A 19,187-nucleotide genomic window follows, 5' to 3' on the forward strand; every position below is an offset into this window, starting at 1 on the left:
CCAACCAAAAAGGCCGTCAAGCCCAGGCCCAGGTTGCGCCGCCCTGTGCCTCCCTGCTCCTGACCGCATGGACCGAAAGGCCACCTAGGCTTCAGCCTAGGTTGTCTTGGCCCCCACCTCCTGCCTTAGGCCAATTTGCAAAAAACACCCCTAAATTTTTGGGAAATTACAATTAATCCAACTACTAGTACCGATTATTAAGTACTTGTCATGTTTAGGCCCCTGATGTTTACCATAATTACATTCAATACTGTTTACTGTTGTAATTTAACATTCTAGACCTAATTTTTCTAGAATATTGTGTACTGTTCAATGTGTTTGCTTCATGCAATCACTATAATGTGCAATTATGTTTATAACCACTTTAATTTTGCAATTGAGAATTATTTTCTTGCGGAATTCAATATCATTTCACCTTAATTAAGCCCAAAGAGCTTTTGTCATGTCCCATTTCCTTAATCATGTTATGAAGCATAATCATGTTATTATGCATCGTTAGCATCATGTTTAATTGTTAAGCTTTATTGATTGTTTGTTATTTCAATTAGTGTTTGATATTTGCTATGCATTTTTGAAAATACCCAATGTTAGAATTTCTCTTTTGGGGTATTAGAAAGGGGGGAGAAGAAATAGAATTTCTACATCATAAAATACTTCTCTCTCTTGCAAGTGAGACCCACCTTAGCTGGCCCCACACCTCACCCTCTCTCTCTCTCTCACTCGGCTGCAAGGTAGTAGCCCCACCCCTTTCTCCCTACTCACTCTCTCTCACACTCCCTCACTCCCAACTGGATAGCAAGGGGCAGCAAGAACTGTTGCTCTCCCTCTCCCTCAAACTCACATTCTCCCTCAAATCTCCCCTTCAAGCACAAGGAATTGAGGTATGCATGTTATACCACTACATTTCTCACCTCCTTAGCTCTCTATCCACCCAACAATCTCTTGCATGCATGAGGTTTTGGGTGATTCCCAAATCATTTTGTCACCATTGTTGTTGTTCTGAAATTTTCAGCAGCGTAGCCTTTTCTTCTCTGAGCTTTTCTTTCAATTTCTTCCACACCCGAAGGTTTCTGACTGCAAAAAAACCTTGGGTGGGTTCTCCTAGGTTTCTTTGGTGGGAATTCATGTTTTTAGTTTGGTTTTGGGTCAATTTTTGAGCTGTGAACGTGTGGTTGCGAAGCGTCATTTGTTCGTGTTGAAATGGAGCAAATATGAGGAGTTTGGATGCGACAGAGCTAGTGATTTGTGCTTGTGGAGTGGGTAATTGAGGTCTAGAATCCTTGCATTAGTTTCAGACATATTTATCATCAATTTAGAGAGATATGCAAGTTAAATCGGTCAAAGAATCGCCCAAAAACTCGTGTTCTGCTACAATCCAAAGGTTTCGGGTTACAAAGTGGAGATTTCGGGTTAATCCAAGCAATTTTTAACAGATGATCCCCACTCGGAGGTTCCGAATTCAACCCGAATCATCCGGATTTTACTTTTTATCAGAGGTTTTTTCTTTTTGTTTACTTTACAGATAACTTGTAAATTTCATAGTTAATTCATATGAACTCCAAAAATCACGAGACTAGTCGCTTTAGCTTCGTATGAGTATGAACTAAATGTTAAAAATTCTAGAACTCCATAAATATGTTTTGATAATTAAATAATTATTTAAATATTTTGACTTAATTAAATCATAGTTAATTAATGCGATATCCTAAAATTAAGAAACCACTTGAAACATTCATGTTATGATCAGTGCTATCTATAAAAAAATATACTTTAGTATGAAAGTTTTGTTTAAATTATGAAGCTTATTTAATCTTGATGGCTATCTTAATTACGGTCCTTTTTTAATAGACCTTAAATAAATCTTTTATATTTTCATGGCATTTGGTGCATGTATTATAGCATTTTGTTACATTAATTGTGATGCACCGTTCTTTCTTTTAGCGATCGACGAACCAGAGAGCGACGGAGATATTCTTGAGATGGTACCTGATTGTGATATTGTGTGTGAAGCACTTGAGCAAAGTAAGCATTTAAGCATGTTGCATCCATTACTTTGGATCATATGTTGTCTTTAATTTGATAAAGTATACTCTATGTATGTCACGCATGATAGTTAGTCGAGGTCAGGTTTTTTGGAGTAGATCATAATTGTTGCATTACCCTTACTTAGTATTGTTATCTCTTGATCCATTGTAACCCTAGGTATAGCACTCAATGATCTAACTTAAACTGAATACGTCATGCTTAGCAAGGCTTAAGTCATCGGTAGAAGTTGAGCGATTTGACTATCGTTCACGAGCTTAGGGCTTACTCTTATTTCACAAATACAATGATGATGATGAGATGTGTAAGTCAATGAGGATGAGACAAGATTCAGGCAGACAACAGGGATGGCTCAAGAAGGGAGTCTTAGATGCTATAGGCTTGCTTGAATCAATTAAGCATCATTCATTATTGTAGTTGGCTTTAGTACTTTTCGTACTTACCACATGTCTATATAATGGTAGATAAGCCGAATACCTTTTGTAACTGTGACCTTTTGGCTTATGGGTCTATAGTATCATGGGCGTGATAGGCTTGTAGAGGTAGTGTCGTAAATGTGTTGTGGGTATATAGGCTTGTAGAGGTATCTAGTTTGCTTGAGAAGTAGTTCTAGTTACCTCCTCACCTTTAGGCGTAACTAGGGTGATATGAGAGTAGCCCTAGTGGACATCCGCACCTATAGGTGCATGTTCAAATGGTCGGGACTTAATTAGAAAAGGTTGACACAGGTACCCACTTGTGTGCACTTTAGTGGGTGATACAAATCGAATGGTTCTCGTGTTGTTTGGGGTACAGATGTACCCCTGTAGGGTGTAAGATCAATTTAAAATACAGCACTCTCGGTTATGAGCATACTTCTGTCTATTTATATCAATCGTATAGTCTTTGATATCGGATGTTGTGATGGTATGTGTGAAGTGGTTGGTGACGTTGATAAGGAGTTGATATGGTACAAGTTATAGCTTTGTTATGTTGATGATTTTAGGATACAAAGGTGTTTTAGTTAGATGTAGATGCTTACACTTGAGGCCAAATTATTTTTACATATGAAGTTACTTAACTTTTATGATAGAGTCATTGCTAATTACCCATATGCATTCTCCTTAAAGTAGGGCTATTTATAAGTGCCCATTATAGATTAAGTCTTGCGAGTATCTTATTACTCACGTGCTTTGTTTGCTTTTTAGGTGAGAAAGATTCAGTTTTTGGCTACTTTACGTCCGTTGATGTTGGCGACGAGCAGGAGTAGTACCATTCTACTCGTGTGTTGTTATGTTGGGGTGGCACCTTAGGGCAAATGACGCTACCCATCTTTTATCGTTATGTAACTTATTCCACTGCGTAGCTGCTCTAACAACTGTTCAGGTTATGCATTTTGTTGTAAAATTTAATCTACCTAAAGACTTATAACTTAATTTAATTACTCGCTCTTTATTATGTCTTGTGATGATGCATTTGTTGTAAAGACATGTGTTCTGATCCTGGAAGTAGACACATGCTAGGACTACCAGAATAATATTTCAGTTAATCATTATGGGTGTGATTATATAAAAATATCGTCCTAATGATTAGCTCAAATACTATCTGGATAATTCCCCATAATATGGTATCAGAGCTTGGTTTAATAAAGTAGCCAAAAATGCTTAGGATGAGATAATAAAACATGTCAACCTCACTAAGACAACCCGCTAAATTTTATCTCTAGTTTCTAAGTGTTTGTTCTATTTTATTCCTCATATTATCTTAGAGCTTTTCGCACCTCTACTTGTTGATAATCTGCTTAAACATGATCTCTAACTCATCTATTTCTTAATGGGTTTTAAGTCAGCTGATTTAAGAATTATGTAATAGGGCGTAGTTTCTTTTTGTAAAACTTATAGACGATTACAAATTAGCTATACTATACCCTATGTATGAGACCTGTATGATGTACCTTTGTGTTGTATGAGTATTATAACTGTTTATTATGTCTTTCAATTATTTTGATTGCTATTTATTATGCTATCATTTTACACATATTGCATCAACACAATCAATGACAAATGTAAGAAGGTAAGGGACGCATCTCGATACAGTTAATATCAGAGGTTTAACCAGTGCGAGGCAGGGGTCTGGTGTATCCCGTACGGCAATGATACGAGAAGTGAATACATTAGCAATAATGTATGAACACCCACCATACGATGGTAGTTATGGTTGTCTACCCATGTAGCGATTACATGGGGTGTCCTGTAAGATGAAGGTACAGAAAGTGAATACGTTGGCAACAACGTATGAAACGTCGTTTGTGTGACGAGTTGCACAAGCACCATTCATGTGAAAAATATTTGTTTCTCATGCAAAAGGTGATGATTGTGATTTTTATGTTTGTTTGAGGAGTGATGTACTAGAGAAAGAAACTTATAGATAAGGATCGAGCATACTTTATTTTCTATCTCATTTTTCATGCAACTAGTTATCATGGGCTTTAGGGAGCCCAATTGCATTCGTGATGTTTATTCATTCCTTGATGTCATAAATTCCTTTTCCTTATCTTCGTTGTCAAGATCTTATCGTCACTAATGTTGGAATTAACGGTAGGATGAGGACCCATGATAATTCGGGTGATCTTCCTGAGGGTTCCAATGAGAATAATCATGTGCAGTCTACGCCGTATAGCATGACATATGTACTCTTGCAAATCGAGCAAAATCGTCAAGTGCATACCACTTTGCTCGAAGCACTCGTGCACAATATGACCCCTCAAAGGGGAGGTGAAAGGACAATGATGTCGGTTAGGGGGTGAATATGCGATTTTACAAAAATCTATCCCCTTTTATCGTTAGCCTAAACTTGCAATGGAAAATAAACTAACGGATTTTCAATCCTAGGGTAACAAAGATTATTCAAAATTAGCAAAAGATGTGTAGGAAAACTCTAGTTAGAAATCCTAAAAATACTGTTCACTGGATACTCCTGGTTGACACAGATTGTATAGTATCCGAAGTTTACATGTTAAATCCAAAACCACCGGGTTCAGCAGAGAATGAACTCGAAACTAAAATTAAAGGACATCTAAGGAGTTCTAGCTCAAACCGAATGAACTTGTGTGTTCCAAATGGTGATTCAAAGTAGATCAAAGGAGAACCTACAATCAATTTCACACGAGTAAATAGATCGAGCAATATGCATAAATGTTGAGCAAGAACTTAAGAATAAGGAAACAAGAGAAAAGAAAAAGATATGTTTTCCTAAGTTCGTACACCTCCACTAGAGGTTTCTACGTCTCCGTTGAGAGGTTCAATTACATTTGAGCTGAGTCTTTTTCAACTCTTTCCCTCTCTAAGCTCAGTCACATTTGAGCTTGGGTTTTCATCTTGATTTCTTCCCTTTCGGAAGCGAAATTGAAGTCTTCACAAACTTCCCGTGGCACACCACAATCTTGGGTGCTCGCCGGCGATACCTAGCTGCCTAGGAGCTCAAAGCTTCAAGAGTAACAAATGCGACGATGAACTTCTTGCTGATGAACCCGAGTGCTCAAGATAGGAGATACGCTCACTTGCACTCAAACTTGCAATCTCTCAACCCAACTCACTTTTTTCTTCAAATCACACATTAGATTGGAGTGGGAGGGTTTTTTTTTTAGCTCTAGAAGGTTTTTCTTTCGTACCAACGCAGCAACAAACAAGGATGAGGGTAAGGGGTTATTTATACCCTTCCTAAAAAAACTAGCCGTTAGATAGCTTTTAGTACAAACCCGGAGTATCAGGCACTTGAACGCGTAACCGAGAACATATGAACAATCCGATTCATCTACACAAACTATCGAAACATATGCAAAAATATCTAACACATGCAAATTCTACATGTCATCAATTTCAATCCCTACGCTTCATCATTTTATCATAACAATTCAAAATTACTCATATATATAGAAGAATATGCATTGCTCATATACATAGAGCCTAACTATATATGCCTCAATTACCTACGCTCAAATAATTGCATAAACAAATTCCACACGATACAAATGTGTAACTATATATATCTATAGCATGATATTTAACCTCTGATCTATCTAACCCAAACAAATTTCATAGATCATTACCACCAAAATACTAAATCCTACATACCAAGAATGCACGCAACAAAAACCGAAAATAGATAAAAAGAATGGACAAGTTATCTTACTAGGACACTTTCTTACAAAATCTGCTTCGAATCAGACATAAATGGTGGAGGATTGGCCGAGGAGACAACTGGTGAGCTCAGTCTAGGGAGATAGGAGAAAGAATAGTTTGCGGGAGGGAAGGACCGCGCAACCCTCTATATATATACCTCAGTCACGCTAAAAGGTTTAACATGACAGTCGATCACATCAAAACTCCTAGCACGACTCAAACCTGTCACGTCGGTTGGCTGTCACCGTGCTATACCAACATGATGCCTTGATCACACTAAAAAGATTGACATGACACATTTGAGTGATCATGCCAATACCTTTAGCACGATAAACAAGACAAGTTTCTAAAAAAAAAAAATACTTTCCCACGTTGTTAATAACATATTAATTTTAAATAGACTAAAATAAAATATTAGTTTTTAATAGGCTAAAATTTATGGCCGTACCACCGCAGACGCTAGCGGCTAGCCCTCGCCGCGCTCCTCATCATCTGCTTCCTCCTCGCCGCGGTCGTGCTCTACCTCCGCGCCCTGGCCCCAGCAGCTCCCGCCGCCCGCCCCGGAGGGGGAGGAGGAGCCGGCGGACGAGGGTGGGAGGGAGAGGCGGCGGCGGAGGAAGCGGCAGCAGCAGCAGGAAGGGGAGCGCGCGTAGGGTGGTGCTACGGCGCTCTCCGCGAAGGCGGGTAGGGAGGGGAAGGGGGAAGCAGAGAAGGGGGCGCTGCTGCCCGGCGGCCGCAGTTCCCGCTCATGTCGGTGGCCGGCGCGCTGCAGCGGCGGATCAAGGCGCGCTACAACGGCCTCACGCGTTCGAGCGAGGCACGGTGCCCCACAATTGAACAGCTCGGTGCGTGCGTACCTTCCACTCGCTTCTTCCTGAGCTCTACTTGCAGGTCACTGTGTCTGCATGCTAAACGTAGCCTCGCTGCTTAGGCGACAAGTATCGCTACAACGTGGGGGGATTGGATTGCGTATCACAAATACCTGCTATTAATTTCTAGAGCTGATTTTTTTGCTCCGATTTCAAGCTAGGGTTAGAATTAGTATTTCGATTGTCGATGTTTCATGACAGAGCGGCTCCTTGGTAGGCTGGTAAACGCTTGATCTTTAACCGGTTGGCTAGAGGATTTTTGTTTAGTGTTTTGACTTCAGGTTTTTGTAGCTATAGCAGTTAAATGACTGGGGATTTTTGCGACGCTAAATGGCTCAAATAACCTATTCTGGACGCCAGGCTTCCAGAACTGAGTGCAATTTTAGTAGTGGCTAATTGTCATCACTGGCAGACTTGCATTTGTCTGTAACTTTTGGCGTGAAATGTTATGATTCTTTTCACAACTAACAGCTTGTTGCAATTCAAGTAGCTTCCATAAGCGTGGAATCAATGGTTTTATTTGATCTATACGTAAGGTTTGGATTTACACAAAAGTAAAAAAAAAAACATTGTTTCCTGGTTGTACCCATGTACATATATAGAACTGCTCCAAAATCACTGCCGTCTTGCTAAGAAACAACCCAAATTAAGGAGAATGGTTTTTCCACATGTACATGCTGGTACATGCGCCATCAGGGCCATTAGATATGCCTCGAGATTTATGAACTTTCAAAATTCAAACCAACTGACCCTTCTTCTGTTCATTGGAATTTCCTCGCACAAATCTTGTAATACTTTGTATGGATAGGATAGTGGGCATACCCAATATACATGTGGAGATCATTTCTCCAAATTAGTTTTCTGAGAGTAGGGGTGTATGCGTAACCAAGGTTAGATGCTGAATGACAATAGACAATGCAAATTGGACTTTCTCTATTTTTACAGACTTCAGCATAACATTGAATCCTCCGAGGGGTAGGTTTTCTGTAAAATACAATATTTCCTCAGAACAGAAGGACTTTGTTACTTCCCATTAAAAAAACAGGGGCCACTTGCCCTCAAGTAGATCTTCCCCTGCTTCTATATTCTTGATTTCTATATTAGTACAATAGATTAGTACAGAGTGTCACAGCTTGACTTATGTTTTCTTTGTCAACTCTGGGTGCATGTGGAATTGCTATAGATGGCACCTGCAATTTATTTGACACTGGAAGTTTATAGAAAGAAACAGAACCCACATACTCCACCCCTTTTTGTAACCAAGGTTTACATTTTCAGTAAATACTTTTATCAGAGGTCACCGGTAAACCCGATAACCTGAAATTTCAGAATCTTCTCGGATTTCTTGAACAAAATTTTCAAATAAATTTCAGGTTCAAATTTTTAAATAAGGTATAAATAGGACAAAGAATCAACACATAGCACTGTTGTGCTGATAGCGTGGTGGCATGGCCTTGTCCTTCAAACTTCGAGCTCATGGGTTCGATTCTAGACAAAGCCCAAATGATTTTCCCCCAATTTTTTTCATGGGACCCACATGGCATAGTAGGCGCTTTACCATTGAGCTAGTTACTGAGTTATGAAGTTATGTGAGACCAGTACTTATTCACTTAATACAAATATAGCTGTTTTTTTAACCAGTTGATGTTTTTACAAGGACCCACCAGTAACCGAAAACCCGGGTTTTCCGGCGGTAACCGGCCGAGAATGTTTTCCTTGTTTGTAACATCTCCCCCACCCCCGCCCCGGTCGCCTCCATTCCCTTTCCCCTTCAATAGATAATTTGCAAGGGAAAAATAGCCCTAGCTTGGCCGACGAGTTCTTGGCAACAAGGGTTCCATCTCAAATCTGCATCCATGAAAGTTTCGTATGTTCACATCCTCCTTGTTATTACCGTGTCCCAGTTTCTTCAGCCCCTCCACCAGAATCCTTACTCCCCACAACCTGAATCGTCCCAACCTTCAGTTCCATCGATTAGCGAGAGTGGAAAGAAGAGAAGAAAGGCGAGGAAGCAGAAGGGAGGTGGAGACAAGGCGGTGGTTGTTCAGAAGGAAAGGATGCCAGAAAAGCCACCTCTCCCCTTCTCGCTGTTGAGCTGTGCAATGAAACAACGGATCAAAGCGATTTATGAGAAGATCAGTCGTCATAAGACTACAATGGAAGAAAAGGTCGGTAAAATTTTCTTGTAGTATTTGCAATGCGACTACCTTGATAGATTAGTTTAATCTTTTGGGTTTCAATTGAGTTGGGAGGTTGGTGTGAGTTGGGTATCTGCAAAAGAAGGTCTAGGAAATTTTGGTGATTGTGTGAAGTGCACCAAATTGGAGTTTGTTCAGTCCAAGCAGAAGCTAAAGAAGCGGTGACTCTAGTATGTGATTTTGGTGAGAATTTAAGCTGTTGCATTTGTTGGCTGATGAGCATGATTAAAGGATTTTCCATTTTCCTCCTTGGAGAATTTTGCCTAACTGGGTTGAACTCTAATACTCCCTCTGTTCTCAAGTAGATGTCGTTTTAGGAATTTAGTTTTGTTCTCAAATAAATGTCATTTTAGGTTTTCTAGGTGGTGTTTTCCAAAAGCCCCTAATTAAAGCCATTGGAAGTTGAAATTGGATTAAATAATAAATGGGCATGGTGGATTGGTGGGTTGGGAGCTATTAATTGAAAATGGGAGCAATCAAGAGGGGTAGACATATCAAAGGAGAAAGTATTGATTGTCACCTTAGTCTGTGTGTTGGAGGCTAAAACGACATCTAAAAAAGAATGGAGGTGTTACTCCTTACCAACTTGGTGTAGATTGAGCCCACAATTTTAGCATAAAAACAAGCAAACTTAGCCCTGAACGGTGACATAATTCTGCAATGCCATTTTTTGGGGTGTTTTTTGGTTATGGATTTAGGATGTCCGATGTTTGATTTGTAACAATTTGATTTGTTTAATAAGAGTGCAGAATTGGTGTTCTTTTGATAGTGTTGTTGGCATTCAAATTGTCAATGTAAATACCTTGTTCGCTTGTTATTTTGAGTTTTGTTGAAACCTAAGACCGTAAATGTTGCTTCAGTTGACACAGTGGTGCACTGTGATCATTTCAGTGGGTGATTTGAGATTTTGAGTGAGTAATCATCTATATTGTAATTAGAATCTGAAGTGCAGTACAGAAACCGGTTTTCTGGTTGTTGAGCATGCAAGCATTGAAGCATAGTTTTCTGCTATAGCTTTTGCTTGGTCAGTTGACTTTCAAAATGTCACATTCAACATTGCTTCCATTCACAGCAATTGTTGTATATTTCAAAATGTAACATTCAACATTGCTTCCATTCAAGAGAAAAATTATATTCCTTTCCTTGACAATATTATTTGCTATTCTGAACTGACAGCAATTGTTGTATACCTTTATGGAGTACATTTTGCTCATTGTTATGTACTCAGTAGTCAGTACCACCCTTTGTTTTTAGATGATGATATGCCGACTGACAGATCAATTATTTGCTTAATATCTAATAAATTTACAATATTATGAAAGTATTTTGTAAGTTAATTATGTTTATACCATTTTCAGCCAATCTAACTGCCTATGAAGATATTTTAGGACAGATTAAAATAAGTTGACAACACATATTAAAAAAACGTCACTTATGTTTGACCGTAGCACTTCTTTGATTGATAAATATATCAACTTGCTGGAAGTTGTTTCATAGAACTAAGGGTAGTGAAAGGGTAAAGTGTACCATGTTGTGAAAATGGAATACCTAGGAACAAAAGTGTAGAGTGGAGCGTACTGTTGAAAATGAAAGGCCTAGTTGTAAGTTCATAACTGATTGTTACATATTTTTTCAGCGTTATTCATTACTTGCTAGGGGTAAGTTTCTTTTAGTTCCTTTTATCTTCTAGCACTCTTTAGCTTCTCAAAAAAATATTGAAAATTTTCAATTCCTATTGTACAGGATGATATGCTATATGCCCACGGCTGCAATTAGGACCATATAAATTTTATTAAGTGGCCAGTTCCCCATCACTAGTTTTGTTCGTTTGTATTTTGCAGTCTGAAGTCTGAACTGGATGCAAATATCTAAGTTTGGACCGACTTATCGTTCCTGTGGAATGTGAATTGTTTATTTTATAATAAACTCTTTTGACAAATTTATGATTCCATTGAGAAAGGGGAGTTGAGTGCTATCTAGGTTACATCTAAAGCTTTAGCTATATTTAAAATAGTATTATCTACTCGCCAACAACCTAGTTTATGGGGGTTCATCAAGGGCCTGTTTGGATAGGGGTGATTGGGGTACAAATCTTTAGAATTTTGTTATGGACTAAATCCTCAAAATTCCTAGGGCAATTCTCTCTATCCAAATGGGCCTTAAGACTTTTGAATGGTCTGTGGATTAAAATTATGACACAAAGGACAATATAACTCTAGTTTCTGTATTTTGCCTCAATCACAACCATGCAGTAACTAAGGGCTTTAGGTAATGTTGACTGGCTGAAAATAAAACTGTAGCTAGCTGCTAAAATATAGGACCTTACTTGCAGCAGATTTTTGCTTCTCATGACACTCTTTTAGCATTGTATATGCTGTCACAGCCTTGCTAGCTTGAATTTTAATCTCTATTAGTAGTAGCAGTGTTGCACATGTGCGATCGCTTTTCACAAAACTGCCAGGAGAAGATAACAGACCATCAAGTTAAGTTGAGTTTCTGTTGCTTGTTTAGTTGTTGCCCCAACATTAACTGGTACTATTTCATTTTGGCGGTATGTTTTGCTGACACATGTCATGCGACTAGAATGCTGCAATTTTAGTCCTCAAAAAGAATAAAAGAAAGCTGGAATACATTGTAAAGTTGCATTGCTAATTCATATTGATGACAAGTAAGTTTAGAAAGCGGAAAAAAATGTCCACTGTAATCATAATTTTTGCACCACCTGTTTTTAGGGGTGCAACTAGTTCCAAATAAAAAGTAATACCCCTAGCACGGATATAATGAACAACCATAAATCAATTTTACTAAATTTGCGATCACAACCATAAATCTCAATTCTACTAAGTTTGCAACCACAACCATAAATCTCAATTCTACTAAGTTTGCAATCATTATCATGTTTTGTCCTCTTCAGAGTTTCTATCAGATTCAGAGTGCACTTACAAAGATACATGCTCTCTACCTTGTTTTTCAGGTTCATGAGTATGTTAACTGCCTGGTGAATGCAAGAAACGAACTGCTGCAGAGGTGTGTTGATATTTGCTTGAAAATTACCTTCTGACATACATGCTCCACATGTTTTCAAACCCTCAGCAGCGTCTTATTCCTCCCAGGTCTGAGAACGTCCAGAGAAGCATCAAGATCAAGAAGGCCATGCTATCCAACCCTCGTAATTATAGGTCTTCATATGATCGCCTCTTTGAACAGGTTAGGCATTTGTGGGTATTGTCATAGGTATATTGTCTCCCAGGTATATTGTCTGCGCTTACTTCAGCTTTTGTCTATCCTTGGGTACTGTTATAGGTACGTAGATTGGAAACTGAACGGGATAACCTGAAGAAAGATGCCTCCATTTACAATTATCTTCTAGAGCGGCTTCAGGAGTCGGCACCATACAAACTGGTACGCCCTTTCTATTCTGCCTGTAACCACTGCTGCTCTGTGAATATGTAATGCAATGCCATGAAGATTGCAACACTACTGTTTACCATGGCAGATGCTGGAGCTCAGTGCTCCGGAGAACGAAGCCCCAGAAATATCATTTGAGGAATTACTGGCTCAGGAGAAGGAGGATACTGCCTTCTGGCAGCCTAACGGAAAGCTGAGATCAATCTCCTCCAAGTAGGACTGCAACTTCCTCAACATCAGTAGTCTAAACTTAAACCGAATTTGTTCCTGGGAGAACATATACATCCGAACCATGGTGTAATGCGCTTGCCAAGATCTTGGGCTAGTGTCCTTTGGTCCTGACTTCAATCTGGGGCTCTGGTAGATTAACAGTTGTGTTGTCCTCTTCCAGTTTGGTCTTCCATACATGTCGTGTCAGGTATCTCGAGGGTTTCGTTTGTGCTGCGAGATCTTCAGGTGATGGCTCACTGCTGCTGGACCTGTGGTCATCTCTACTGTGATGTGCGAGAGTTATCAGCTGAAGCATTCAATCTGGCCCGATCGCCTAATGTTACCTGATGGGGAGAGAGGAGAATTTTGCTACGAAGTCTGAACCTGATGAGGATTTTGGATTTCAAACTTCCGGAGCAATCCTTTCATCCCAACATGCTTTGGAGATGTCGTAGTTGCCCACTTCGAATTCAAAACACCACATTAAACACTTTCAGATAGACAACTAATTAGCTTATTTTCCCTTCCAATCGTAAGTAATTGGTACAGATAATCTCTTAAAGTACGACACTGCCCTCCTTGCCTCCCTCCTGCCCAGCTTGCGGCTACCAAGATCTGGATGATTTGGTCCTTTTTTTTTCTTTTTTTTTTACAGCCGGGTCAGTTTCTTGGAGCTTATATTGGAGGCCTTAAATGGATGCACAATCGGGTTGAACCCTGAACCGGTAAGGTCATACCCAACAGATTTAGCAGCGGTGCTCTGACGCGATTCAAACTATAGACCGGACTTACGGCAAGTGCTGATATATTAATTACTGTGTTGATGCAGGCCCAATACGCTCAGGCTTGATGCCGAAAGATCATCTGAAGCATAATATCTTTTGTATTTCTGAAAAAAGAAGAGGAAATACAAAAGAATGTGTAAAAAAGCATAATATCTTTTGTATTTCTGAAAAAAGAAGAGGAAATACAAAAGAATGTGTAAAATGGCTTTCTTTGTTTCCAGGCCAGTCCGAGCTCGGACTTTTGGACAGTCTGCTTTGCCTTCTTCATCGAGTTGCTTCGCCCGTTTCAGTTTACGTACTCCTCTGATTTCTTTGACATGTCACTCGATCGTCGGATTTTGTTTTGTTTAGCCGTGATGCATGCATTTAGGTGCTGCCTCGAAATTAAGTTTGAATCTACTCGATGGATCGAGCACAAGTGTGGACTCGATTGATCTGCACGCACTGTTGCTTTCGTAGGTCGTACAGCCGAGATCTGGGTTAGATCTAGCGATATCCATCAAACAGTGACAAGGGATAGATCGAATGTACTGCCGGGGTCCCGTGGATATCCATGTCGCACAAACGAAGTCTTCAAGTTTTATTTATGTCACACGATATTCTTCTACGTTGTATTCGATCCGCAGTGTACGTATATATAGTCAGGTCCCTGTAAAGTTTGTCCTTTTTCTTTTCCGTGATGTACTACAAACCAACTTGAACGTCTTGATATAAGTTGAGTGGAATCTCCTTTTCAAAATATGAAATGCATGGATCGACAGTACTGCGAACTAAGTGCATATATATAGCAAGCACTTGGTAATCATACATATACCTTTGGAAAATTAGGCCAAATAATTTTAGCTGCATACGCATGCTGCTAAATCTCCCAACGTAAAATGCATGCATTCCAGTGAAAACGATAAGTTAAAAGGTCAAATTCAAATGCTACTATAACATTTATCTATATATGCAAGTACAATTCATTCATGCAATAGATCGCACACCGTTGTTATACAGTGCTAACCCCCACACACTATATATAGACAGCGAGAGAGGAATGCTGTTCCATCGATCCATCCATGCCCATGATAATATATACTACAACATACTACTGTTCTGACTTGCTCAACTTAATTTTGACGTGCATGCAATAGCTACGTACGCGCTAGACAGGAGTAGTACGTACTAACTGTACTCCCTTTGCCATGCATGCTAATACACACATGCATGCATGTATACGATGGACATGAATATTATATTATAATCTCCGGCTCTAGCCATGCATCGATCATGCAAGTGGGTACGTGAAGATCCTCTGGCCGCGCGACAGGATCGCCTTGGGGTCGTACTTGCTCTTGCGCTCGACGAACCTGCCCCACCTGCCGGGCCCGAAGTGCCTCGTCGCCCACTCCGCCTGCGTCGCGTAGTAAGACAGGTATTGCCAGTACGGGATCCCGGCGTCCTCGCAGAAGTGCGTGATGCGCGCGTTCTGCTCCTCCATGCGCGCCAGGTCGCCGTCGGCCACCGCCGACCGCAGGATCCCCACCGTATAGAACACCTCCTCCTCGTCGGGGAACACCGCCGACGTCTCGCCGTCCCACTTGCCCCGGTTCATGGGGTAGACGAGGACGGGGCCCGCGGCGCGGTCGCGGCGGAGCACGCCGTGGAACACGCCGGCGGCGAAGTCGAGGATGCGGGAGCGCGGGAGGAAGAGGTTGAGCCACGGGTGCGGCACGTCCCAGAGGCCCTCGGCGCGGAGCTTGAGCTCGCCGCCGTGCACCCGGTCCAGGAACTCCACGTACGACACGTCCTGCACGAACGCGAAGCCCCGCGCGTAGCGCAGCTCCCGTAGCATCACCTCCAGCCCCTGCGTATACATGGATATGCACCCATGCATGCATGCACGTCAGTACTACTACTAGTGAGTCAACCAGGAAGATTACTAGCCAATTAGACTTGGTAATTCTTTTTGTATCCATGCATGCATATTCCACTGCTAAAAAAATTGTAATGTGTCTAGCTATTGCTAGCTAGCTAGCTAGGCCTAACATCCATATATATAGATATTTAGACCAGTCTAGTAGTGCAAATCGCAAACTGATGAGTTGCTTTTGGAAGTGTCACGGTGTGTACTTCGGATTCGGCCACCGTTCGTGGTATGTGTGCTGTGTGCATGCAGGATCTACCTTGCTTGGATGGTTGGTATGGGGGTAGATGTACCTCTGCTCACTATGAACTAAACTCATATTTGCTTATTGTTTATCTTATTAAGATAGAATTTTTTTATTAATAGATAATATATCTATCAACAACAAGACGTCTATGATAGCTTTCTCAATCCCTTAACTCTACATATATGATCTTTAATAGACGCTATATGAGTATGTGTGTGTGATGGTATAAGCGCATAAGTATGTCCATGAGTTCTACCTGTGTTTCTAAAAAAACTTGCAGCCTGTAGGCAAGCCAGGGATTAACTGTGGCGCTCCACTGCTTGCACGGTCCCTTTCGAGGAAAAACATGGCCGTCCCAACTAGGCAGCTGGTCTTGTTGGTACGTAGGGTAGGGTAGGGTAGGCTAGGCTAGGCTGGCCAGTAGAACACTAGTGCAAACAGATCCGTAAAAGGTCAATGTTCTAGCTACCTGCTGGCAACCTAGCTCTCTGTCGATCAATGATCAAGTGTACTCATATGTCGGCATGATCCTCTAGCTCGCTCGCTAGCTGAATGATTATTCATTTGTAGCCAAGTTATACTTGCTAGATTTGTAAATGTATTTGTCTTGAGCACTAGTCTTATGATTGGAGTACTGCCCTTATTCTTTATCAACCAACCATCTATGTTAAGTTCTCAAATTCCCCTAGCGGGCAATTCAGCAAGTTCTAGCAAAAATGGATTCTTTGTGATCACTTCATTATACTATTTACGTCTTTCTTTCCTTCCCATGCCACTCTGTATTATCAGCCAATAAAATGTCTTATGTTCTGTAAGGAATTTTTTTTATGCAGATGCATATTTTTGCAGCACCGTCTAGATGGTTACCACATGTCTTAACATGGATATCAAAGTGGTAGATCTCGTCTAAATGAAAAACTATACTACATATCTATTACTTAACATATATGATTAGCATTGTATAGATCTTGTTCACCACTTTAAGATTTATATTATAAACTGATGGCGGTTATCCAAATAGTGCTGCAAAATAAGACATTTGCAGCCACGCTTCATAGAATTTTTTTCCTCCGTAAAGCTTAAAATGTCTCCAATAAATTTTTAACTTGTGTAAAGGACTCGCACGCTTGTGTTAGCACGTGGCTGTGGGTGTGCACGTGTTTGATTTGTACTGTCTAGAAGATAGATAGCTAGAGTGCAATGGCCAGCGAGAGACGCACCATACTGGACCGACAAGGATAGGCCAAGTACGATGCTGACGCTGCAGGACTGTTCATGATGAGTACCACCAACTTGCACCGTTGGAACCATACATGCATGCGTCACAGGCCAAAAGTTGAACACGATCGACGATCTCATAGCCGTAGATCCATATCGACCGATCATGAGCTCGTGACGTTGGCCGTATGGATGCATGCAGAGAAGTAGGTGGTGCATTGGTAATAAGACGCGAAGCTCATTACTCGTTACCTTGTCGACATCTGCGGCGGACGTGTTGCCGGCGCCGCCGTAGTACACCGCTCCCTCGAGGCTGTAGAGGACCCCGCCGGCCTTCTCGGCTAGCGCTGCGACGCGCGCCGCGTCTGCCTCCGAGAAGAAGGACGACGGCGGCTGCGAGCGCCAGCTGCCGATGAGGCCCTGGTAGTCTGTGAGGACGGAGCCCTCGACGTAGTCCATGAACCCGGCCAGCGCGCCGCGCTCGTCTATGAGCCGCTCCTGGTCCCCCGTCAGGGCCGCGGCGTCCGCGTAGATGAGCCGCACCCACCGCGCCCTCGCCGGCGCCGGCACGAGCGGTATCCGCGCCCGCGTTATGATGCCGAACTGCCCCAGCCCGCCGAGCACGGCGTCGAAGAGATCCGCGTCCTTCTCCTTGGAGCACGTCACTATCTCCCCGGTTCCTAAATATTCGCGCACGATAAATCTCATGTCATGTCTGGTCTTGTGACGTGTGACTATGCATACGCGCGGTGTACGTACCGGTGACGACGTCTAGCTCGTAGACGTTGGATATCTGGGGGCCGTGGCGGAAGGCCTGGCCGCTGATGCCGGCGTTCGAGAGCGTGCCGCCGACGGTGAGGTGGAGGTAGTCGGTCCACGAGCGCGGCGTGAGGCCGTGCGCCAGGGCAGCGTGCAGCACGTCCACCCACAGCTGCTCGCCTCCGGCGTCGATGTAGCGCCCCTCCACCGAGACAGCGAGACGCGCGGAGGAGTCGGTGTGGCGCCCGAGCGACGGCATGTCGACGACGACGCCACCGGGAGCCGACGCCTGGCCGCGGATTGAGTGGCCGCACCCCCGAGCCGAGACTGGGAACGGTGACGCGGACGCGCAGGAGGCTCGCACAAGCATCGCGATGTCGGCCGGGCACGACGGGTACAGCACAGCCGCCGGCAGGGTGGCGGCCACGGACACGTTGCCGAAGTCGGCCGACGCGAGGGCTATGGCCTCGGGGTCCGTGCGGATCTGGGCGTTGGCGATGTCCAGCTCGCGGAGCACGTCGAGGACGGAGGTGGAGGACGTCGTCGGCCACGCGACCGAAGCCGAGAGGGCCTTGAGGACGCAGTTGAGCACAAAAAAAGCGGCCATCTTCACGTGCGCTCGCTTCGTGATCATAGCTAGCTTCACTGGTCGCGAACTGATCACGATCTCTTTCTGTTGTGTGTATCTTTGCGCTTTTGATGAAGTGGAGAAGCCGAGTAGGTGGCCTATAAATAGCTAGCGGTGTATACTGCTGTATCGTGCAGGACTGCAGGTCGTGGTGTTAGGTACGGGCTTCATTGGCTGCGATCGATGAGCTATATGTCCAGTCTGCTTTGAGAGATCTGCAGGACAGAGACCGAAAGATCGTGCATACGTACAGATACAGCCATACATACACCAGAGATCTTGCGGTGTGTAAGGAGGTGCGTCTTCATGCGTGGAGAAAGCTCGACGCAGCTACCACTACCAGCTGCATGTGCTCGATCAGTGACCAAAACTAAAGCATGTATTATATACACGGAAGAGACCCGGCACAAGACTTGTCCCGAAAAAAACCTGCTTCCCATATCCAGGAACAGGACAAGGTAGTGACTCGACATGCTATATATATGTGCAAAAGATTACCGGGCTTTTATTTTTGCGATTTTGATAGCTATTATTAAATTGCGTGACGAGTTTTTACATCCTTTTTAAGGTTTGAGGACACGACTCAATTGAATAATAACATAGAAATAGCAAGCTGTGCATAGTTTTTTTTGGCTTTTTTTTTGTCAATATGCAAACGAAGGAATTTGCAAAGCTGAACGAACAAGAAAAGATTAACGTCATGTCTGCGCGACAGGAGATATAAATTAATGGGAAATGCGACTCCACATGTCC

General features: G+C 42.3%; 2 protein-coding genes across 2 annotated transcripts; one reads left to right on the plus strand and one right to left on the minus strand.

Annotated features, from left to right (window-relative positions):
* Positions 1–6,639: 6,639 nt before the first annotated feature.
* LOC133915316 (uncharacterized) lies at positions 6,640–13,099 on the plus strand. Its single transcript, XM_062358473.1, has 6 exons — positions 6,640–7,048; positions 9,038–9,240; positions 12,245–12,297; positions 12,384–12,477; positions 12,574–12,672; positions 12,767–13,099. The coding sequence occupies exons 1-6, from the start codon at positions 6,952–6,954 to the stop codon at positions 12,893–12,895; spliced, it is 675 nt and encodes a 224-aa protein (XP_062214457.1). The 5' UTR covers positions 6,640–6,951; the 3' UTR covers positions 12,896–13,099.
* Positions 13,100–14,592: 1,493 nt separating this feature from the next.
* On the minus strand, positions 14,593–18,560 carry LOC133915235 (cytokinin dehydrogenase 2-like). Its single transcript, XM_062358354.1, has 3 exons — positions 17,807–18,560; positions 17,300–17,727; positions 14,593–15,522 (listed from the first exon to the last, which is right to left on the minus strand). Exons 1-3 carry the CDS (start codon positions 18,438–18,440, stop codon positions 14,944–14,946), a joined length of 1,641 nt encoding a protein of 546 aa, XP_062214338.1. The 5' UTR covers positions 18,441–18,560; the 3' UTR covers positions 14,593–14,943.
* Between the last annotated feature and the right edge of the window lie 627 nt (positions 18,561–19,187).

This window comes from Phragmites australis, chromosome 1 (genome assembly GCF_958298935.1).
Source record: "Phragmites australis chromosome 1, lpPhrAust1.1, whole genome shotgun sequence".
Classification (NCBI taxonomy): Eukaryota; Viridiplantae; Streptophyta; class Magnoliopsida; order Poales; family Poaceae; genus Phragmites; species Phragmites australis.

Excerpts from the sequence above, each read along its gene's own strand:
- LOC133915316 (XM_062358473.1), top strand. The coding sequence starts at position 6,952 with ATGTCGGTGGCCGGCGCGCTGCAGCGGCGGATCAAGGCGCGCTACAAC. Across the intron at positions 12,298-12,383 it reads AGAAACGAACTGCTGCAGAG|GTCTGAGAACGTCCAGAGAA; the intron begins GTGTGTTGATAT and ends TATTCCTCCCAG. Across the intron at positions 12,478-12,573 it reads ATGATCGCCTCTTTGAACAG|GTACGTAGATTGGAAACTGA; the intron begins GTTAGGCATTTG and ends GTACTGTTATAG.
- LOC133915235 (XM_062358354.1), bottom strand. The coding sequence starts at position 18,440 with ATGATCACGAAGCGAGCGCACGTGAAGATGGCCGCTTTTTTTGTGCTC. Across the intron at positions 17,728-17,806 it reads CGAGCTAGACGTCGTCACCG|GAACCGGGGAGATAGTGACG; the intron begins GTACGTACACCG and ends GCGAATATTTAG. Across the intron at positions 15,523-17,299 it reads CCGCCGCAGATGTCGACAAG|GGGCTGGAGGTGATGCTACG; the intron begins GTAACGAGTAAT and ends ATGTATACGCAG.